This window comes from Tasmannia lanceolata, unplaced genomic scaffold (genome assembly GCF_043159265.1).
Source record: "Tasmannia lanceolata isolate RefF3 unplaced genomic scaffold, GAP_Taslan_0.1 ptg000054l, whole genome shotgun sequence".
NCBI lineage: Eukaryota > Viridiplantae > Streptophyta > Magnoliopsida > Canellales > Winteraceae > Tasmannia > Tasmannia lanceolata.
Window position 1 is genome coordinate 857,531 of NW_027518731.1, and position 24,498 is coordinate 882,028.

Below are 24,498 nucleotides of genomic sequence, written 5' to 3' on the forward strand. Positions count from 1 at the left end.
TGCCGACTATTTAGGATTCTATTGATGGTATTTAAGAGAAGGATTTTATTTCAAAATCAATGCGAGCCTGTGAGTTTTAGAGTTTTTAGCGTCAAGGAGATTTTTTTTTTGCCGATGTATTAATCGTAGTTTTAAAAGGGAAAGCCAGCAAGACACATTGTGCCCAATCTATAGAGTCCCAAGCAGCTTCAAGCGGCTTTTAACCGCTTGACGCTAGACTTCCTCTAAATACTGTACTATATCCCTTACACCATATAAAAACTTTTGAAAAATACTGGACTATACGGGCTTGCATCATAAAAAATCTGGGCATAGTGTCCCGCCCTTACCAGATGTAAGTCTCTTTATTAATGTTTCGAAAATCAAAATATGCTTTTGATTTGAGTCTTTTTGGAGGGTTTACAGATGGGTTCGTTCTTCCTTTGTAGAGAAGATTAGAAGAGAGGAAAAATAAAACCCTATTCCCAATTCGTGATTTTGGTTGCTATGGATGAAGATAAAGGGGGTTCGAGGGCTAATTCCACTTTTGCCGATGCAGAAGGGCCTCATCCTCCTCATCCTCCTCATCCTCCTAAGGAGGCGAATCAACGGCAGAGATTTCACGTGGAGATGAAACCCAGCGAGACCACAATTGTGTCATGGAAGAGACTCATCAAGGATATGAACAATGCAATTCCCTCTCTTCCTCCTTCATCTGACCCTCCTTGTGGGGCCCACCCTGCCCTCGAGTCTAGAATTTCACCTGTGGGGGTGGTAAGTTTGCTCTCCTCCTTTTTTTCTTCCTTGTTTTTATGCTTTTTTATTTGTGTTCTCATCTTATGCATATCAATTTTTTTGTCTGTTTTGTTTGATGGGTTTTTGGTGTTGTTTAAGATAGCGCTGTGATTTTTACAAATTGGGTTATATTGATTAGGTTTAGTTGTACTTCATGAATTCATTCATTCAATTAACGTGGTTAAGAGATTTGTTCAGATAGACTGAGTAATCTGTTACCCTTTGTTCATCCCTGAATGCTTTTCTCTCTAATAGAGTTGTTTGGTCTTAGTCTTTCATAGAAACCTTAGAGATGTGAAGATTAGTGTTTGTTAGTTTGTTGTCGATTCTTGAGGGTGTGTGTTTTAGTAGGGAGGTTTAGGATTATCTTCTTTGGAAAGCAAGTTCGGATGGGGTTATTCTATTTTGTCTTTTTTAAAGGGTGCTTGTGGGGTGCTAGTGAGTATGCGACATCTAGTAACAGTCTCTGGTCTTATCAGGTCATAGTGCTAAATTTCGGCCAAAACACGTCGGTTTTGACGGTAATGGTTCTGTTTCGACTAGGACTAAAATAAAATTTTCTTGTATTCGTTACATAGTATTGGTCTATATTCCAAAGGTATCGGTCTAATGTCGGTATTGTTTCCATCGACATGATGAAAACCTTACGAAATATAGACGATTCGTGTGGTTCCCGACAAAAAAATGGGAAAAGAGGAGGAGCTTGCAATGAGCTGTGCCGTGAGGAGTTTCTATCCAGTTACGCTATCCCTGATAGCAACCACTTGCCACCATTATTCAATTCCTTGAACTTGCTGCTGTTATTCCATACCTGAAAGTCGCCATCATATCTTGCCTTAGGTTGCTTCCGCTAGCCGCCACAAGCCACGAAACGTGGGGTCATAACCCCCTCCATTGCCATTGTGGCCACCGTTGTCACTGTATTTCTTCACTATTTTGGTTATTAGAGGAAGAGATAAGAAAAGGAAAAGGGGAAGAAAACGCACTTTATGATCCATATAGTGTCCGTGGCTTTAGGGTTTGAATCCCTCCGTTTTTTATAGGGATACCCCTAGCTGAACATATGTCCTAAGTGCATGAATGGTTTGGATCTTCCAATTATGTGGGCCCAACTGTATTTTTTCAGCTTACTTGCATGTACATGCAGACAGATCGGTATAGGAACCTCCTCAATTCAGAGGTTTAGGATCATCTTTAGGACCAGAGTGTTAAGATCATCTAATGGAGATGATTTTTGGGACACAATCTACTTAAGTTTGGGCCCAACTAATGAATGGTTTTGATCTTCCAATAATGTGGGCCCCACTATTTTTTTGTCGTACTTTCATGTACTTGCGGATATATCGGTATAGGAACCTCTACAATTTGGAGGGTAAGGATCATCTAGAAGAGATGATTTTTGGGACACAACCTATTTATGCTGTGCATTTATGTTGTATTATACATTCTTTTTTTTCACTTTCTTACATGGTTATGCAAGTTTCTGCTTTGTGTGTTAAAGAGCATTCTCATGCTCTTGTGTGCATACTTGCCTATGTGTGTGGTATGTTTTGCACTTATCTATATGTGATACACACCATCAATTTGTTATACACACGGTGATCTTGTTAGTGTATAGCTTACCCGAAAGCATTTCAGCTTGCTTGTTTGGAGTTATGAAGTCTGCCATCACATGCTCTTCTTCATCTATGAAATCGTTAATATCCGCATGTCTCTTTGCATGTTTGTGTTAGTGTGAATATGGTTGCAAGTGCCTTTATATGCATGTTTGGTATGCATGCCTTTTCTTACATGCATACCAAACAGGTTTAAATATCCTTCTGTTGTTCATTTCATCACTGGGTTATTGCTTTAAATCACTATCTCATTGATAGGTTATTGCTTTAAATCACTGTCTCATTGATATTCTAACTGTGCTTTACTTCTTTAGGGCCAATCTGCGGAGTGCGAACTTAAGGATGAGCCTCCTCCAAATCGTTTTAGTGCTGTCATTCAAAAAATTGAACGCCTCTACATGGTATATTACATCTTTTCTTTTCTCTTTGCTTTTGTTGTTGTTTGAGACCTTAAGTAGTTGTGCTTCCACGTCAATCTTTTTTTTTTCAATGGCCATCAAATATCATCAAAACACAAACGAAACAGTAATACCGAGGAGGCCTCGAAGAAAAGAACATCAAGATATACAAAGCCATCTAAAAGAAACCAAAAAATGTTGAAAACAAAACAAAATCCTCAAGGCGGACGAAAATCGAAGACAAAGATCTCATCTCTGTCAATTCTGGGAAGCGAGTGCCAATTCACATCGCAATCAACCAATCACCAAACGTGCCTAAATTCTATCTTATGACCCTCAATCACATCCAGGATCTATTCGATTGCATTAAGAAATCTCCAGGGGAAACAATCACAATGCCTCACCTACCTGAACATTAAGGGAATCACCCTCAATGATAAGCCAATCAAGCAGATTCCACCAATCCACCTATATGATGCCAAAGAGGAGCCTGCACCCTAGTCTCATTAGAATCCTTCTGGCCATGGTGATTCGAGAAAGCCCAACTAACCTCACTCGAAGAGCTCTTGAGAAAGTCCCCATCACTAGCAGGGCACTGATTTCCAAGGCTCGACTTGTCGAATTTTTGCTTCAGAAATTCAAGAGGATTTAATTTTGGGCGAAGATGATCATTACCACTCTGCACAACTAGCTGACCTCCTAGGACATGTAGAAAGAAGTAACTGAAATGTTAAAAGTATAAAAGATTAAATAACGCCATCTCCAATAGCTTAAGCTTTTGGAGTAAGTGGTAGTTTCACATGGTATCATAGCAAACGCCCTGAGTTTAAACCTCCTGGATAGCAAAAATCCACATGCAATGGCCAAACCCAAAAGAGGAGCCACATGTGCCATCTGTAGGCCAAACCCAAAAGTGGGGCCACACGTGAGGGGGAGTGTTAGAGTATAAAAGATTAAATAACGCCATCTCCAATAGCTTAAGCTTTTGGAGTAACTGGTAGTTTCACATGAGAAAAAGAGATTAGTCAACTACTAGAGAACCATTAAAAATTTTGATTTTGAATGTTTTGAGCGGTTCCAAAGAGTTCTATCTCTAGAGAGCCAAGGAGCAAAGAGACCCAGGGCTCAATCAGATACATAACACGACTAGGAGCTTTGTCTCTATTGAAAGAGAAATATAAACTCTGACCTCTTCCTTGGAGGTTTCAAGTCAATCTTTATTATATTTGTTGTTAATATTTCACATTTGAGTTTATGATCTTGATATTTTGTAGCTTAATTGAATTCTGATCTTATTTAATTTGATAGATTTCGGGTAACTTGATTACTTATGCGTTCCAGGGGAAACAAAGTAGTGACGAGGAAGAACTTGACAATATTCCTGACGAAGATGAGTATGACACAGAAGATTCTTTTATTGATGATGCGGAGCTGGTTGGTTAATAATTCATGTTCCCTTGTTGGTTTTGTTCTTTTTTATTTCTGTTTATAGAAACTTGGTCGTAGCTTTGTTGAGAACTGTCATCAACAAACAGTATTGATGATCATCATGGTTTTCTTTTTATTAGTATCATGACTATTAATCAAGTATGAACAACCTCTTACTATAATGTATGATAATGTTCCTAGATTTCACTTTTATATTCAATCATATATTTTTCAAACTTGTCAGTGATCAGAGAAAAGAAAGGAACTCTTTCTTACATAATGAACACCAATATAATCCATCCCTTGGAGGAGTCATCTCAACTAATTTTAATAAGTTGCTTTAGTCCTTCTCTTTTTCCTTTTCCCCTCTTCTTGCTGGTACTACTATATAGAAGAACCTATAAACTAGTAGGTCTTGTTCTACAATGGTTTTGGCAAGGGCTTTAGATATTTCTTTTGTTCATGTATCAGGGAAGCCAATGAGGTTACTGATGTCCATGCAAAAGAATGATTTGTGCGATGCTCATTGTTCTTTTGGTAATCTATGCCCTTTTTTCAGTGAGTTTTTATTTGGTATTTATAAATAAAACGATCTTCCACTTGTTTAAAGGTCAGAAACAACACCAAAATCCTTGTGTAAGCTAAAATTTAATCTGACTTAAGCAACACTGCCTTTTTTTTTTTTTCCAAACAATGAGTAATAAAAGAGAGAAAAAAATTACAGACCAGAAATGCAATTCCCAAACATAAGGTTAATATACCCTCTCCATGGTTGCAAGTTTGTTTTCATATCTGTGATGTTCGAAATACAACCAGCCTAAATGACAGAAATGTTTCCTTAATTCTTTTTTTTTTGTTGTTTATGAACGGCCCTATAAAGAGGAGATCCCTTTTCATCATTTAATTGTTGAGTGAGTTATTCTTGATACTAAGTGTCTTAGAGTTTTCATATCTGTGATGTTCGAAATACAACCAGCCTAAATGACAGAAATGTTTCCTTAATTCTTTTTTTTTTGTTGTTTATGAACGGCCCTATAAAGAGGAGATCCCTTTTCATCATTTAATTGTTGAGTGAGTTATTCTTGATACTAAGTGTCTTAGAGATCTGATGCTCATTGTTCTTTTGGTAAAAGAGATCATCGAACAAATACATCAAGTGCGAAAAAGGGAAAAAAAACGTTACAGATCAGAAATGCAAATCCTGAACATAAGGCTACTATAGTATATCATTAAAAAAAAAGGCTACTATAGTGTCACCGTTCAAAAAAATAAAAATAGGCTACTATACCCTCTCCATGGTTTGAAAGTTCGCTTTCATTTTTTCCTTCTGTGATGTGTGAGATACAATACAACCAGCCTAAATGATAGAAAAGTTTCATTGATTTTGTTATTGTTTATGAACCATCCTATGAAGAAAGGATATTGTGTGAGTTATCCTTGATCCAAAGTGTCTTGGAGACTTCCAACCCTAGGAATCTAATCCCTCTCTAGAGACTTAAAACTTTAGATGTAAGCAAAGACTTCCCTACCATAAGTTATTATTTGAAGAAGCGCAATAAGGCTTAAGGCAGAGACGACCTCTAGAACCCAGACATTGTCTGTAGGCATCTTACATGGACTCTTTTGGATGGGTGAAGTACTCGTGCTGGACACGTGTTGGATTCCAGTACTTTAGATTTCTCCACAACACTTCTAGATCTCTTTTTAGTTTATCTTCTTTTTTTTCTGAATCCTACTACCACAACTTATAATTACCGCATGATTTATCTATTCCAATAGTAAATTTTTTATATGAAAAGAAAACAATATATTTTCTTAACCTATTAACATTTTCAATATTTTACTTGTTATAACCTTATTGTTATTTAAAAGAATTATAATATGAGAATTGATTATAATATTTTGTCGAATCCACGAATATTTCTTTTTGAAATTCGCTGAATCCGACACACGATACTCTTGTCTGATTCCGACATTCGTACCCGTATTGATGTAGCATAGGTAAGGAGGCATTAGGTGCAAACTAAGACGAATGAAGGAGAACAAAATGGATTGATGCGATGTGGACATTGCCATGACTAAAAACTTGACTTTGGAGTATGAAAATTGAGAAGCATGAGGACAGTGCCATTACTAAAAACTTGATTTTGGAATTTGAAAATTGAGAAGCATGACATGACTAAGGATTTGATGGCTACACTTGAATTGTGGCTTTCTTTTCTTTTGCGATTTGGATTTTTTTTGTATTGGCTTTTCCCCCTTTCCTTTATTTTAATGAAGCACTTATTCGAAATAAAATTAAAAAACGCTCAGTTCTCCTTCCACCTTTGCAGGACTCTTTTGCAGTTTCATTTATATACTAAGAGAGAATCTTAGAAGTTAGTTTATAGTGTCATCTTCATATAGAATAAGATCTTAAAAGTCAGATTACAATAGTTAGGATTCAATCCATGTTAAATTGGGATAAATAATTGAAGATCACGAATCGTCTTTTCAAAGCAAGTAGATTTCAACACGAATGTACTTCCTGAACATGCACTCAGCCAGCGAGCGCTTGTAGTTTAAGGGCGCTATTGTCACTGTGTCTTAATCTTTCCACCTTAATTTCATTTATTTTGGATATCTTGGCACTTGTATATAACCCCAGGGATCTAATCGTAATCATGTAAAATTACCCCTTCGACATTAGTTATATTTTTTGCAACTGTAACATGATTTAGAACTTTCAGAATCCTTTTAGCTCATTTTTTTTTTGTTTCACAAATAATATATTAAAAAGTAAGCCATAATTACAGATGACTATCACAAACCACCAAGGGAGAACCCCAAACATAAATTATAAAGAGAAATATAAAAGAAGATTAACACCATTGATGGATTAAAGCTTTCTCCTGAAGGTGTGGAATGTCCCCATTCCTACAAGAATCCAAGCTTTTTCACATGGTCTCTGCTGCTAAAGAAGATTAACACCATTGATCGGCTACAAGAGTTATCCTGTAATGCAGGCTGGGCTAGAGTATTATATCCTTAGTTAGAATATTAAAAATTTTCATTATTCATAATTATTAAAAAGTGTTTTGGTTTAGTAGAACTTTTCATAAAATGTTAAAATTTAATACCATAGCTGCTTTGTTTTGCGGGGTGATTGATATCAAGGCTGCTTAATGTACTGTCAATAGTACATGTGGAAGATAAAAATCAAGCTGTCAGGCTTGTCAGTAAATTCCTTTGGCTAGAGCTCGGCACATAGACTGTTAGAAAATAGTATAATGTTTTTTGGGCAGTTCTTATTGTTTTCTTTCTTTCTTTCTTTTTTTTGGTTTTGAAATGGAGGCAGTTCTTATTCTTTTTTTTAAGGTTAAGTAGTTTCAATTGTATTAGTTGCATCCTTGATCATTATACCAGTTGATGATCCACTAAATCTCTTTATGTCGGCTTTTTTGCTATTATTAACACTGTTGGGTCTCTTTCTTGTTTGCAGGATGAATATTTTCAAGTTGATAAATTGGCAACCAAACACAATGGCTTCTTTGTTAATCGGGGCAAGTTAGAAAAAATGTAATCTTCTTGTTAACGAATTATCTTTGCTTAGAATTGATAATCGTGTAGTAGTTATTTTGTATTTGCTTTGAATAAAAAAAGTTATTGTGTATTTGCTTTTCGGATAACACTGCCAATGATAAATTGCAAAGAGGTTCCCTTTAGGTACTTTGTTCTGTACATATTTTATTGCCTACACCTTGTTTCCTTTCCTTGATCTCTCATTATTGGATTGATAAACTCTACACTAAGGTATTAAATATTGTTACTCAACTCAAATGTGATCTTGTCTCGAGTCTGAGTTGATTTGAGGTTCAATGGAGTTCTTTTCGAGTTTTTGCAGTGAATTTCGCTAACATTAAGGTATGAAAAATTAGTAGAACAGAAATACAATAGATAAATAAAAACACATGATATTGAATAGTAGATAAGTAAATGTTTAAATGTATAATCTCGTGTCACAGATGTTATTTGCTGCCTATATATATATATATATATATAGAGGAAACTGTTGGTGAGCTTAAGCGCACCAAACTTATGATGCGCTTAAGCTCCCCAATCACATGGGTCCCACATTTTATGTGGTGATCCAAACCATTCATTTGCAAGGCCTTATGATAGATAGGGGGTGTACCAAAAATCAGCTCCATAGGATCATCCTAACCCCTCCATTTGTGGAGGACAAAAAATGGGCAGATTTGTGTCTGTCCATTTTTGTCCTTCACAAATGGAGGGGTTAGGATGATCCTATGGAGCTGATTTTTGGTACACCCCCCATCTATGTAAGGGACTTTCAAATGAATGCTTTGGATCATCCTAACAAAGTGGGCCCCCATGTGATTGGGCGCTTAAGCTCACCATAAGTTTGGTGTTTGGTGAGCTTAAGCGCACCAACAGTTTCCTCATATATATATATATATATATATATATATATATATATATATATATATATATATATATATATATATATAAAAGGAGAATTAATGGCCCCCTAGGATAATAAGTTTCGCAAATGACACCAACTTTCTTTTGAATGTAAATCAAATGTCACAATTTATATATTGTAAAATAATAAAAATTTAATATGCCCCAAGAATAACAAGTTTCACAACAAAGAGGTCATAATGTCATATGGTGCCATAAGCTTCAAATAGTCACTGGAACATTCTCAGCAAATATTTCACTATTGCTCCGTTTGGTTGCTCGGGGGTGGCTCGGAGAGTAGTGGAAGTGGAATATAAAGTCAAAAGGGAGGGGACAAGCATTTTAATTTGTCTAGAATTACTTCGGAGAATAGTGTAAGTAGTGTTTGGTTGCGCGGCATATACTCGGAGAATAGGAGAATAAGTAGGGGTGTCATTACCAACATAGGGAGAGAGGAGAGAGGAGGAAGGGAGAAATAGAGAGAGCACCATTCCCTAGAAAATTCAACCAAAAGTCCTTGCTTTTGGAATAATTTTGTTTAAAAATCATAAGGAGGGGACAAGGAGTCCATGTCAGTAGACAAGCAATTATTACATGGGAGACAACCAAACGAGGAATTTGTCCTACATGGCAGCTATTCTCCAACAAACTTCATGGAAAATAAAAACCCAATGGCAACCAAACGGAGCTTATGGTGCTGATCATAGGAATATATCATTCCTTAAATTTTTGAGTTAAAATCGTAGGTTTTAGTGTAGGCATTAAATAGCCTTCAGAAAAACATCCACACCCTCCTTCGCCAAGGACAACGTATCTAGGATGTTCTGAGAGGTTTCTACCAAGCTACCACTAAACTCAAAAGAGGTGATAGAAGTTATTTTCGTCTTAACCAAATGTTATCTTTTTTGAATTTATGTTTTAAGCACTAGCCGTAAAACCGAGATTTCCCTAGGTGCATGCATGTTCAAGTTCCAAAGAGGTGGAAATGGAAAAGGACTCCCATTAAGTGAGCACGTTTTTAATAAGATTTAAATGAGCACTGATCACCAGGATCGAAACTCCAAGCCACTTTTCTATTGCGTGTCGAACTGGGAACATATGCATTTCAAAACAAGCTTAACAGAGAAACCATTCTTTTGTTTCTCTAACACAGCCTTTTCCAACAATTAAAAAAACAACAACATAGCCTTTTCCAATAATTGAATTCTTCACCTCTGGTTACCGACATAATCAGACACTATCTCTTGGAATTGGGGGCTTTCTTAACAAAGTAATAACCTCTCAACTTGAAAAGCTCCCCTGGGCATCTCTAAGATGAAAACCTAGTTCCTCTCATAAAGACTCTGAATTTTAATTCCAAAGAAGCAACAAGTTCCACTTGCTTAAATATGAAAGCTTTCTTCGCTTCTCATTTTGATTCTCAAGTTTTCAGCTCTTAAATAATTTGGCTTCGTAGTGAGTGTCCAGGTCAGTAGTTAAAAACTTTGATATTATATTCTAAATGTTAAAGACATCTAAAGTAAGAGAAATTATATGGTGCCTGAGCGTGAAGTCCAGTGTAGGAGGTATGACATAAGTACCGCCCTTGATAATTGATCCAACAGCAGCCTCTTAAAAAATGGGCTGCTGTTGGATCAAATATCAAGGACAGTGAGTCCTGCACTGGACTTCACGCTCAGGCACCATATAAAATCACCTAACGTAACAGGTAAGTAGTAATTTGTTCTTTCTTATGGAGAAAGTTCTGGTCGATTTCATATGCTGAACATTGTAAATGAAGAGGCTCATTGCTGCCTTTAACTTTTTAGTGTAGATTGGTACTGAGTTTCTATAAATCTTAGGTTTGGTGTGAAAGATGAAACTAGGCAGCCTCATGTATGTTTTTTATTGTTTTCTATGATTTGTGGACACTGACACGAGTGTCGCATGTCGACACGGACACGGAGTGTCGGACACGGCGAACTCCCAAAATTTAGAAACGGGGACACGCCTAAAATAGAAAGTACATATAATCATTATTTGTGAACACGGATTCGTTTGCCGAGTTTCGACACAGATATGAGGTATCTAACATGGCAAAACCCCTAAAAATCTAGAAATAGTGTCACGCTCATACACATACATACATATAAAGTTACTGACACTTCTAGCAGTACACTTAAAAGTGTCTAAAGGAGTGTCGACACGTGTGGGCACGGGTGTCGTGTCTGACACGACACGACACGTGTGTCGGCAATAAATTCAAAGTGTCGGTCAAATCATAGATTATTTTACTTGGTGTACTGTGTTTGAGATGGCACTATTTAGGTTATGTGCCATAGATTTGAATCTAGGCACATAGTTTTGAATGATTTTGACCTTAAAATTCATTTTGTGAAGTTATTTCCCATTGCTCTGTTGTTCTGTGAACTCTTATGATTGATGAGGCTGTGTCGTCATCTTGCTTTATTTCTTTCAATACCGATCATACTATTTTAACATGATCTTATTATATTAAGAAAAAATTACGAGTTGGTTTTGTATTGATTATCTCTTCAATATTTTCTGTGTTTGCTAGAAATGAACCTACCTTATCACCTAATCACCCCCCGAAAAAATGGAGGAGGAAAGATTTGCCAAAAGCTCGTGGTGAAATGGATGGTGAGAATATACCAAATCAGCATGTTAAAATGGGTAATGTGCGGATGAAAGCAGCCACTAGGAGTGCACTGTTGGTGGGACCCAAATCATCCGGTCCATCTCAAATTTCTACTCCGATGAATGAGCATTATCAAGACGGAAAGCTTTTGGAGAACCTGTCGAATGCCCATGTCAGACCTTCAGAAAAGAAGTCTGGTGAATCTACCATTAAATCAGATCATTCATCTGTGAAGATGCCAAGTAAGGACAGTCCCACAGTTTCTATGGAAGCAAAGGAGATAAAAAAGCGGAAGACCGGAGTCATCCAATCTAGGGACTTAGCTAATAAATCTAAAGTTACGATTGACTCCTCTGATGCTATACATAAAACGTTCCATAATAAAGATGTTCGTATTCAAATTGTGCCTCAGTCTAAGAAATTGTTGAATGACACAAATAATATGGAGCTATCTACGAAAATTCAATATAGGGAGAAAAATGGGAGCAGTGAATTGCATGAAATGAATTCTTCCGGGGGCAAGTATTCTGTGCACAAAGTAAGTACTTTTTCTGGACAAGGTTATGAGAGTTCAATGTAGTAGTAGTTTTCTAGAGATTTCTTTTGCTATTGGTCCTTATTTCTTTAATAGCTGATACCCGTGATCTTTGATACCTCTTCCATGTTTGGATAAACATATTTCCTTCTACAAAACCATTATGTAGTGAAAATTCTACTCAAACATATAGTGTTGAATATCATACTTTATTGTAGTGATTTATTTGTAGGAGGGCATGACTTGTGCTGGATCTTGAAATTATGTTGTAAGATGTAAGATTCTTGTAAGATTAGTATTTGAATGAAATATTTCAATGGAAGCAAACTAGTCTGAAATTTATGCAGATAATGAACTGGCAATTATCATTCTCCAAAATTTCATTGACCTTGAAAAACTGGAATATGGAATTTCTGCAATCATTTAAGTTAGTTCAGTGGGATTTACATAAAATTATACCAGAAGGGATCCTTCTTTAGCCATTGAATTACAAAATCAAAATTATACTAACACAGTAACCAGTCTCCTTTCAAAATCACAATCCTGTTCAATTCAATTGCATGGGCTTAATTTTTTGGGCTTTTGTCTTGGGCCTTGTATTGGTTATACTTTGTATCCTTTTTCTTTTCTTTTGATGAATTTCCATCTGCTAAAAAGGCAGAAAGAAAAAGAAATAAAGAAACAAAGATTTATTAGGCTTGCAAAAGCAAGGATACTCATTGGGTGATAAAATATAATCCCTACATAACTGGCCAAGCCTCGTTCTTCTCTTTGGTTTCCGACTATTAATAGAGGCTGTTAAAGTTAAAAGGATTAGCCAAGTCTTTTGGCGATTGATCTAGTTATTTACCTTGAAACATTTTCTTTTGAAATCTAATGGCTCCTAGAGAAGCAACTGGCTTCCAAATTGGCGAAATCGAGTAGGCTTAGATCTGGATTCTCATAAGGTAGAAAGACTCCAATGATTTTTTGTTGGGATCATATGACCATATTAATTCATATTCATATCCTAATGCATCCATGGAAATTCCCCTAAATGCTTAGAAGCACCATGGATTGTTCCACAAGTCTCTCGATATTCCTTTTAATGGGGGTGGATTTGTTTTTCACTGTGTAGATAACCTGAGGCAGGTCTCAAAATCACTTTGATGAGGAGCCACTAAAGATGACAGCCTTTTAATCCAAAATTATAAACTTATGTCTGAATTTTATAGATTTCACCATCGAGACTGATGTCTAAGTTCTTTGATATCTATAACATTTGTAGCTGTAGAACCCAAGGAAATGAAAAAGTTACTAAAAGCATCAATGGTGCAATGATAGAAATAAAACTTTTCCATCACCAAAACATCATAGTTAAAACTGGTCAATCTATCTCCCGGTTGTTATATGTGGATAGCACAATTGTCTTTGTGGAGGTGACATTTACCCGAGCTATGCACATTAATATCTTAATAGCTTTCATTGCGGAGACTACTTGCCAAAAAATAAATAAGAATCCCTTGTTTGGGGGATCGATGCAGACCAATCTGAAATGGAGTTTTTGGCATTAGCTCTGGATTTCCAATCAGCTACCCCCTAATTGAGTATTTTGGCTTTCCTCTAATTATTGCAAATCTCAGACCCCATGACTAGGATTCAATGGTGGAAAGAGTAGAGTCTATTCTGGAAACCTAGAAAAGCAAATGCATGTCCCTCCATTTCCATGGACGTTAAACTACTTCATCTTTCATGGGGATCAAAATCCGAGCTGAAACCGAATTTTCATTCCTTGCTTCTCGATCAAATCTTACTATTGCCTCTCCATGTATCCTACAAATTGCCACATGTTTCCCTATATCTGGTAGTGTATTGCTTCCCCAAGGGCCATTGGTTTCTTGTGGTGCATTCTTCATGGGAAGATCCTCATCAGGGACCATCTAATTAAAGGGAAGATACGTGACAGTCGAAATGGAATCTTCTACGGTTTCACTGAGGAGAGTACCTCCCATTTGTTATCCAGTGTCTGTGGTTAATTTAGATTTGGAGCATCCTTTTCCCCTCAAGTTTATGGACTATTTAGATGGATAGAAATGATAAATTATTCAATGGAAGAGATGAAAACCTTGGTCAAATCACCAGTTGGGTTATTGTTGAAGTTTCAGAATGAGCATCAAAAGATCATAGCTTTTAAGTTATTGTCATCCAAGATAAAATTCATGATTGGATAGAGTCCCTCCTCCACCCCTCTTCTCATTCTCGAATTGTCTTTAACTTTAACTTTGATGTAGTGGTACGGCTTCAATGGAAGAGGTCAAAACCTTGGTCAAATCACCAGTTGGGTTACTGATGAAGTTTCAGAATGAGCATCAAAAGCTCGCAGCTTTTAAGGTATTGTCATCCAAGATAAAATTCATGATTGGATACTCCCCTAGTTTTCTTAAACTTCAACTTTGATGTAGTGAGTGGTAACTTTTCTCATTGTGTGTGTGTCTGTGTCTTTGGGAGAGAGTAATTGAGCATAGACTAAGAAAAGAATAAATGGGATATCCAGAGTTGCACCAATTACCGAGGAATTAAGCTAATGAGTCACACCATGAAGCTTTGGGATAGGGTAATTGAGCATAGACTAAGAAAAGAGACTAACGTGTCAGAGAATCAATTTGGCTTCATGCCCGGACGATCGACTATGGAAGCTATCTTCTTGATTAGGCGGTTAATGGAGAGATTTAGAGAAAATAAAAAGGACCTCATATGGTTTTCATTGATTTGGAGAAGGCGTATGATAGGGTTCACAGGAGTGTTAAGTGGTGGGTCCTTGAAAGGAAAAAAGTGCCTACTAATTATGTTGATATGATTAAGGATATGTACGATCAAGCGGTAACTAGTGTCAGAAGGCACGTCTAGTGAGTTTCCAATTACAATAGGACTGCACCAAGGATTAGCTCTAAGCCCTTATCTTTTTACTCTAGTTATGAATGAACTTATGGACGGTATCCTGGACGACTTGCCGTGGTGTATGTTATTTCAGATGACATAGTATTAATTGACGAAACCAAAGCAGGAGTTAATGCTAAGTTAGAGTTATGGAGAATTACTTTGGAATCCAAAGGTTTTAGACTGAGCAGGACTAAAACAGAGTATATGAAATGCAACTTTAGTAATGTAAGGAGGCGGGGTGAGGATGTAGTAAATATGACTGGATAGGAGGTACCTAAGAGGGATATCTTTCGCTATCTTGGCTCAATCCTTCATAAGGAAGGAGTGATTGAAGAGGATGTTAACAATAGAATAAGAACAGGTTGGTTGAAGTGGAAGCATGCTTCAGGAGTTCTGTGCGACCGTAAAATACCTTCCAAGTTGAAGGGAGAGTTTTATAAGACAATTGTGAGGCCAGCCATGCTGTACGGCTCAGAATGTTGGGCCACCAAGAATCAACATGTGCATAAGATGAGTGCAGTGGAGGTGTGAATGCTTAGATGGATGTGCGGCCACACAAGGTTAGATCGAATTAAAAATGAAGACATCCGTAAAAAGGTGGGGTTGGCACCAATTGAGGAGAAGATTAGAGAGCACCTCTTAAGATGGTTTGGGCATATCCAACGTAGGCCTTTGGATGCTCCAGTGAGAAGAAGTAACTCGTGCCAAGTTCATGGAGTAAAAAGAGGTAGGGGCAGACCAAAAACAACTTGGGTAGAAACAGTGAGGAAAGATTTGAGGGCTAGGAACATAACAGAGAACATGACATAGGATAGAATGGAAGAAAATGATCCATGTAGACGAACCCAACTAGTGTCAGGATTAGACTTAGTCAATTTGAGCTGGATAGATCCTTTCACCTTCTTTATGAAATTTTTTCGAAAGGATTCATTAGCCGACCCCAACTAGCTTGGGACCAAGGTTTTAAATTTCGGTTTCGGTCACCGCCGAAATTTTGGCCGAAATCATGTTAAAATATGATTTTGATTTCGTTTTTATTTTTAATTTTGACCAAAATTTCTGCAATATCAATGGAAATTTTGGCTATTTCGGTGAATATTTCATAAATTTCGGTTGGAATTATAATATTTCGGTAGATCTATCTAAAATTTCAGTGGAAATTTTGTAAAAAAGGCTAAAAACGAAATTTTGGTGAAATTTCGCCGAAATCTTGTAAAGAAACGACTTAATGTAAATTTCGTTTCGGTCGCGGCTGAAACCAAAATATTTCGGCCGAAACGTTCGTTTCGGCCGAAATTTAAAACCATGCTTGGGACAAAGGCTTAGTTGAGTTGAGTTGTGTGTGTCTGTGTCTTTTGGGGTGGGGGGCGGTTTAAGCTTACTCCCCATCTAGGCCCGGCCAAGTTATGGGCTGAAGACTTGAAGGCGACTCCCTTAACACTACCGTATGGCTAAAAGTGGAGTCAATCCCTCCATGGATGTTTAGGGAAATACTTTACTGTCCGTTTGATCCAAGTTCTTTTTTCCAACCATTTTTTGCCTGTTGCATTTTTGCCCACTTTATGTTAGTCGATTACCTGCCATTCTTCACTATGGAAGTGATTTAATGACTGATATATTCATTTATAAGAGTTAGGTGCATCTACAGATTTTTTGGTATCCAACTCATTCTTATAACACCCTCAAGAAATCCAGTATATTCTTATCCTGGTATTAATCATATCTTGATGTGATCCTTCTAAAGCTTCCAATCTCATAATTTTCTTACTTGTCATGCAATTTAATTGCCACTTTCAAACTTTCTAGCTTGGAAAACATCTTCTTGTTTGACGTCTCTGCTAACAATCCTGTTATAATCATTAGAATTTTAAAATATGTAAGCCTAAGGAAATATGTACATTGTGCTTTGGATGCCAATGATGGGTTCTTTGAAAGAATCAAGTAGAACTACTTGAACCCCACACTTTAATTTCCATTAAATCTGCATTTCCACTGGCCCTCATTTCTTTTCTTCTAATTACTTGCATATGTGCTTGGATAACATCATAGATTGGTGTTTTGGACTTTTGGGTTGGTTTATTCTCATATGTATCTTTTGTAAATGGACATAAAAGAAACCTTGTAAAATTTAAACCCTATGAAGTGTGTGAAATGTGGGCAATTTCTCAATACCTTTCTTGTCCCTTTTAAGAGTTCTGGATAGTTGGTATTTACTGTATTATTTCTATTTATTGCCATCTTATATATATATATATATATATATATATATTGAATGGTTTATTGCCATCTTATATTGTTCTATCTTTTGGCTGTCATTCTTTTTTCTGCAGAAATCATCACCTATGCCCGTCAAGGAAGGTTCTAATGTTAGGCCCAAAGGCACAATGCTTGAACGGGCTATTCGGGAGTTGGAAAACATAGTTCAAGAATGTAATATTGAATCGAATTCCTATTCTTGTCTGAAGAAAATTGGATGTTTAGGAAGTTCCATGGAGATTGATTTATGTTTCACATTTTATTTTTTTTAATGTTTTACATATGTTAATGAATTTTTCTCTTGCAGCTCGACCACAAACTATGGAAGTTCAGGAAACTGATGCCTCATCTCAGGGAGTCAAAAAGAGATTGCCTCAAGATGTAAAACAGAAGCTTGCTAAAGTTGCTAGATTAGCGGTACTAGAATGTGGCTTTGCAACTCCATAATATGCTTGCCCGAAAAAAAAATTAACTCTGAATTCATAAAAACTTGTTTGGCGGCAGTCTTGGGAGAATTCTGAGTCATTCTATTTTTGTGGTTGCAGCAATCATGTCAAGGAAAAATATCAGAAGAGTTAATTAATCGACTTATGGGTATTCTCGGTCACTTAGTGCAGCTCAAAACTCTAAAGGTAAGAAAGGAACTTAGGTGCAAAATCTAAGAGACATCACTCCATAGGAAAAAATATGGAAATGCACATATTTTCTTAGTGCTAATAGTTATGTTAATTTGTTAATTCTGACTTCATAAGAGTGGATGGCATTTGATTCATAATAGTTGAGTTGATCATAACATTCTTTTACCAATGGATAGTATCAGTTTTTCTTTTGATATTAGCGTGTAAGTTGTATTTTTTTTGTTGTGCTACTACATGATAGAGACAAACTGTTATGAAGAAAAAATACTTCATTGAGTGGAAGGAATTATTACAGCAGTGCTCTTATTGAACCCATATCAAATCATCAATTATATCAAGCATTCAAAAGTTAATGAGATTTTTCTGATCAATATTTGTTGATAATGTTCATGTCCTCAAATTTTAGGAGTTGTTATTTTCAGAGTTTTTTCGGATGATCTCTACTGCCTTTTTTCAGCCATTTCACTTTCACATAGCATATTTTTACGTTTTGGTAGAAAGTGAATGGCGTCGTACAGGTTATTATATGTACTCAAGTTTGGGCTCATGTTCTATTTGGATGTTAAAAACCAACTAGCTTAAATCATTTTCTTAGCCAGTATCCAAGTTTGTGTTTATCCTTAACATGTAGAAAATGTTTTCATAGTTTTGATGATCAAATCACCTCTGATTTTTACTTCAGTATTCAAAGTTCTATGTTAATTATATGGATGAGTTCAATAGTAGCTGATATTTTGCCATGATGGATAAATTTAACTGGTATAAATCATTTATAGAGTAGCTTATTTCCAAAATACCTAAGCCATTTGGAATGTGTAGCATTATTCTCATTAGGATCTTATCTAGTTTGGTTTATGCTTGAGCCTAATGGAATCATTAAATACTAATACATTATGTCTGTGACAGAGAAACTTGAAGGAGATGGTTGAATTAGGATTATCAGCAAAACAAGCTAAAGCCGATAGATTCCAACTAATAAAAAAAGAAGTCATTGAAATGATTAGAACACGGCTATCCTCCTTTAAATCCAAGGTATGCTGAATATCCTTTAAATTCATGGTTCATGATGGATGTCTCTGATGTTCAGGTGTTGAATTTGTGCATACAAAATCATAAATTTGACATGTATGGATTGTTTTTAAGTCATTTAATCCAAATCATTGCACTTCAATCCATTTCTAATTGTTTCATGCATGGTTTTAAATTTCGGCCAAAATACCAAAATTCCGGATTTCTGCCGGGACCGACATCGAAAATTTTGCCGAAATGTACAAGATTTCCACCTAAATTGCCGAAATTACCAAAATTTTGGCTGAAATTTTCAACGAAATATTGTAAATTACTGAAATTGTTTTTCCCAATTTTTCATGATTTCGGCCGAAACAGACATTTAAATCCTTGGTTTTATGTTCTTTCAGGCAGCTGAACACCGAGATGGATCATCTGATGATTTTCAAGAAGTACCTGGTTCAGTGGGAAAAGGAACACTTAAAGGAAGATTTATCATGGATGATGCAATGGAGGATAAGATTTGTGATCTCTATGATCTGTATGTTGAGGTATCAAATTGTTTTTGAGACATCCTCATTTGTTCACATTTGAACTATAATTTATCGATTTAATAAATTATATCAATGCATTTATCATTGTTGAATTGCAGGGTATGGATGAAGACAGGGGCCCACAAAGTAGGAAGCTGTATGTGGAGGTATACTCAGTTTTTTTTTCCACATTTATTTCGCGCATTGTAGGGAATTCAACTATGGAGGTTTCTCTTAAATGCTGGTCTTTAGGATACTCTAAAACAATGAAAACAACTGCCATATGTTGAGAAACTTATATGATTTCCATTTTATGAAGTTATCATGGCCGTGTTAGTGAAGCCTCCATTTCTGTTATGTTTAGTTGAAATCATAGTTGTAAATTCCGTTTCGGTCGCCATTTCGTTTTGGCCACCGAAACGAAATTTCGGTGGGATTTCGGTCATTTCGGTGCATTTCGGTCGAAACTTTTCGTTCACACAAAAAATATATTAAAAAATATGAGAAAAATTCAAAAAAATAAAAAATCAATAGAAAAAGATGAAAAACTAATAAATAGTCCAAAATATGTGTCAGGGTGCGGGTACGACACGACACGGGTACGTGGGTATGTGATTAAGTTCCATATTTCATAACATGAGGTATCAATACATCATTCATTAGAAAAAAAAAGTCTGTTACCAATGTGTTGACCAGTGCCTGACAAGATGAATAATTTTTAGAGACCAAATAATGAGATTTTTTTTACCGGACTTTTGGGATTTAATAATGTTTGGACAAAATAGATTTTATGAATTTTTAAAATTTGAAAAATACCCCACCGTTTGGAAGTTAAGAAAGTTAAAATTTTGACCCGACCATTTTTCTTTGAATTTTGTACTAGAACTGGAGAGTTGACTTTTTTTTCCTTTTAGATTTGGGTGTTGAAACTATTTTTAATAAATCCAAAAGGGGGGTATTCCGTTATTTACATGTAAATCTTAAGTAAATGGACAATAAAATAGTAAAGACATTTACTTAAATGGTTTACATGTAAATACCGAGTACAGGAAAGTAGAGAAGTACAGGAGAGGAAAGAGAAGCAGCAGGAATCCAGTCAAACTAGCCCTTATGCACGATTCCGGCCGGAATGGAGAATTTCGTCCATTAATGGACGAAATTCCGGATTTCGGAAAATTTCGTTCCGGAATTGTAACGAAACCGGTTCGTTTCGTCCATTCCGGACGAAACGAAACGGAATTTACAACTATGGTTGAAATCAAAATTAGCCAAACAACTCAGCTTTTAATTGTTGTCTTCAATTTGCTTATCTACCTTACCAGTAGCACTCTTCTTTTGGCCAGTTTTACTTTTTTGTGTATTGAAAGCTGTTTCTGTTTATTTCTTTATTTTCTGCTTTATCAAAGTCTTGGTCTCACTAAATTTCGGTTTCAAAAAATTTCGGTGGAAATTTCGGTTAAAATCTTATAATTTAGGGCGAAAATTTTAAATTTGGGTCGGTTTTAAATTTCAGTCTTGGCCGAAATTCGAAATTTCGGATTTTAGGATTTCAGCCAAAACTTAAAGCCATGCTTGTACCTTCTTTAGCTGTTCGAAGGAAGTAGTTTCAACTGTCATGAATTTGTCTGTTCCTGCCATTTCAGCTTGCAGAGTTGTGGCCAAATGGATACATGGACAACAATGGAATCAAGGGTGCTGTTTGTAGGGCAAAGGAGCGGAGGAGGCAACTCTATAAGGTATCATTGTCTTGTTTTATGTATAACTTTTTTATTATCTTTTGTGGAAGTTCTTGAGTGATTTTCATATTTGTAAGCCTATTTGCGTATCTTCAGTATATGCTTTTGTGTTCCTACAACTAGAATGTTTTAAATGACCATTTTTTTAGGTGCATTGCAAAGGATGCATCTAAAACCTCTTGCAAAATAATGTTAGCTCATTTTTTTCTTATTTGCATCTGCTTCTGCTTCTTTTTAGAGGAGGAAGACCTTAAATTTGGTTGACTTGCATTGTTTCGACTCTAGAAATTGAAAATCTTTTTCCTCAAATTGCACTAGTTGCTTTCATTTTCTTATCATGCAACTATAGAGGGAAAATGCTGATTTTCGTTGAAATTTGAGTTCTTTTTCAAAATCTGGTGACTTTTTTAACTGATGTTTTTCTTTATTACTATTTATATTATACTATTTCTTGAAGAAATAGTTCATATTTATACAACCATCCATAATGGTTTACCCACAACGAACACCTACTGACATGTGCTGTCACACATTTGTGATAATTCAGGACACACCACATTTAACATGTAATTCTTATAAGTGCTTATACATAATACATACACTGTATTTCACATGCAATTCACACTTAATTATGTAACACATTGATATAGTATACCAGTAATACACTTGCTGTTTTGGTTTCGGTATATGTTTCGGTGAGATGGAAATGGAAACATTTCGGTCGTTTCGTATCTGTGTCGGTGGAAATTTAAAACCATGCCAGAAGGATGTAAAAGGAGAGAGGAAGAAAAGGGAGAAAAGACAAATCGGATAAGAAGAGAGAGAGAGAGAGAGAGAGAGAGAGAGAGAGAGAGAGATGGAAGCTACAACATCAATCATATCTCCTTTTCTTCCTCCTTGATCTCATCAGAGTCGAGATTGCTTGACGAGAGAGCAAAGGCGGAAATAGAGAGACCCTGGTCTCTTTCCCAACTCACTCCCTCGAAGGGCATGACCTCTCTCTTCCCCCGTTTGTTTCTGACCCTACCTCTGACTTTCTACGATTTTTTTGTTTTGAAACAGTGACTTTCTACTCTGTTCAGCATGCATTCTATGTATTTTGCATACAGGACATACGGATAACTCACTACCTCAAAGATGAATACAGAAAATCCATACAGAAAGATAATTCAGAAGTAATAAAATGTGGACAATAATTTTCTATAATAAAAATGTAATGACCAGAAAATAGGACATAATAGTCTCATTTTCCCCTCGATAATTCAATACTTTTCTGCATCTAATTGTGTTCTGCTCAAGAACATTCCAACAACAAATTAGTAACCTAAACTCATGTTGTTCCCCAAGACAGCATATTTTCCTGAAGTCTTTCCAACTTTCTAATTTCATTCCCCTAGACAAAGCATAATTTCCTTAAGTCTATCCAACTTTCTAATTTCAATCACTATGTCTCACTGCCTTCTCTAATTGACAAGTAACCTATGAACTTGAGCTCAGAATCTCATGAATACCTACGGTTGGTAGCAACTTTATCCCATGAACTATGGAGTAGGGAAGCTGGGTTGTGTGGAGGCTAGGCGGGTTTTGTTTGGGGGTCAATGTAGGTTCTGTATAACTTTTGTAGATCGAGATTAAAGCTGTTTGCATGTGGGTTGTCTCATCCCCATTTAAGTTTTATCCATCCTAATAGTTTTTTTTTTATATATTTTTTGTATGGAAATAAAACCTTAAAATTACTCAACCTACTAAAATTTTAATATATTATTCATTATAATTAAAATTTCAGAATTAATTAAAATATTTTGGCAAATCTTTCTTTATGAGGTTTGCTAAATCCAAGACTCGATACCCGTGTCAAATTCCGACACTCGTATCCATAATGATAAAACACAGGTTCTGCCCAAAAGTGAATTAAGTGTTTTTTCATGTATTGACATTTAGATATTTATTTCATGTTCAGGATCAGGTGAAGATGAGGAGGAAAAAAATGTCTCCATCACTTAAGACAGAACAAACAGCATTGGGAGAAGCTAGTTTGAATGCTCAACCACGAGTTACGCAAGAGAAGCTCACTATTGATTCTAGCACTCAAGTTTTCACATCACCAGATAAGCTGAATTTTAATCCTACAACAAGCAGTCAACACCATGCCACCTCTGCCAGGTCATCCAATCCATCTTTGAATACATCTACACTAGATCTGCCGAAACAAGATAAGGTAAGACCAAGGGTTAGCTCAGCCGCAGATGAGGTAGGCAAAGCGACCGACGTTACAGTTCTGAAGAAAAAATTAAAAAGGAAACCAGATTCGGACCTTGGTGAAATCCATGTTCATCCCATGAAGGTATCCTCACAACATCATGAGAAGGAAAGACACAAGTCTCACAAACATTCTTCGAATCACCTGCAACCCAGTTCGAACCATCAAGTTAAACCAAGTCTACCATCGTCGGGTATTCCAGGTACTGAGCAGCCTAGCTGATGAGATGTTGTGTAGTTGAAGCTGTTGTGAAATTTGTTTAGCATTAGAAAGCAAATTTTTTTGGTTTTCTTTTCCTTGAATCCCAGATGGTGGGTTCAAACCGATCGAGAAAGGTCAAGGAATGCTACTCTCCATGCTTGCAAATTGTCGTTGGATATGTTGATGATCTCCATACAAATATTGGAGGGACCCTATAGAACTTTCAGTTACCAAATTGGACAGCACCCAATTTTCAAATTTGAAGATTGAAAGGATTTTGATTCATCATAATGAGAAAAATGTGATGCATTTGAAGATTGGACAGCTCTCTTTCGGATTCCCAAATGAGGAACTTGTATCTGTTCTGAAATGGGGTTTTATCTGTGTGCTTGCCTTTGCATGAATTCATAGTATTCATTGGGCTGTCTAATTTGGCTCTAGGAGCAGATTGACATAGAAAGATCTGGTGCAGTGCATCTATGCTATCCACATGGCCATTTGTACGTAGGTAAGTAAGCCATTTATCTGGTGGGCCCCCTTGTGGATGGGCAACAGTTCAAAAAATTTAGATGGCTAAAGTGAAAAAACTAAAGTTGGGAACTAAAACTGAAAGGGGGGGGCGGGGGGAGTAATTATTAGACCTGCGTGATATGATATGGGCACCCCTTTTGCTGTACTGATGTCGATGTGTGCCTCAAATCATGAAGTATACCGTCCCTGAAACCAAAGACAATCCCTGTTCGTTTGGGATTATGATAACCGATGGTGAGCCCCCAAGCCGATTATTTGACTCAAAATAATGTAGTTTGAGTACAGTAATTGCTTTGGGGGCTCACCATCAATTGTCATAATCTCAAACGAGCAGGGCCTAAAGAAGCTAAATTATTAGATGAGTAAAGCACTGCTCGTTGTAGATTATGAAAACCGATTGTGAGTGCTGCACTGATTATTGGACTCAAATTTAAACGTAATTTTGCGTCTAATAATAGGTTTTGCACTGACAATCGGTTGTCATAATCTTCAACGAACAGGTTCCAAGCCATGTGAAATCTTGGAGTGTTTTCCTCTTCCTCGATTTCTATCTCATAATCATT

General features: G+C 36.4%; 1 protein-coding gene across 1 annotated transcript; it reads left to right on the forward strand.

Annotated features, from left to right (window-relative positions):
* The first annotated feature begins 238 nt into the window (after positions 1-238).
* LOC143864809 (ubinuclein-1-like) lies at positions 239-23,721 on the forward strand. Its single transcript, XM_077375645.1, has 13 exons — positions 239-753; positions 2,705-2,791; positions 4,130-4,222; positions 7,698-7,774; positions 11,238-11,856; positions 17,103-17,202; positions 17,336-17,445; positions 17,574-17,660; positions 18,573-18,698; positions 19,085-19,225; positions 19,327-19,374; positions 20,851-20,943; positions 22,904-23,721. Exons 1-13 carry the CDS (start codon positions 487-489, stop codon positions 23,423-23,425), a joined length of 2,370 nt encoding a protein of 789 aa, XP_077231760.1. The 5' UTR covers positions 239-486; the 3' UTR covers positions 23,426-23,721.
* Positions 23,722-24,498: the final 777 nt, after the last annotated feature.

Coding starts and splice junctions, on each gene's coding strand:
- LOC143864809 (XM_077375645.1), top strand. CDS start 487: ATGGATGAAGATAAAGGGGGTTCGAGGGCTAATTCCACTTTTGCCGAT. Junction 754..2,704: donor GAATTTCACCTGTGGGGGTG/GTAAGTTTGCTC, acceptor TTACTTCTTTAG/GGCCAATCTGCGGAGTGCGA. Junction 18,699..19,084: donor TATCCTCCTTTAAATCCAAG/GTATGCTGAATA, acceptor ATGTTCTTTCAG/GCAGCTGAACACCGAGATGG.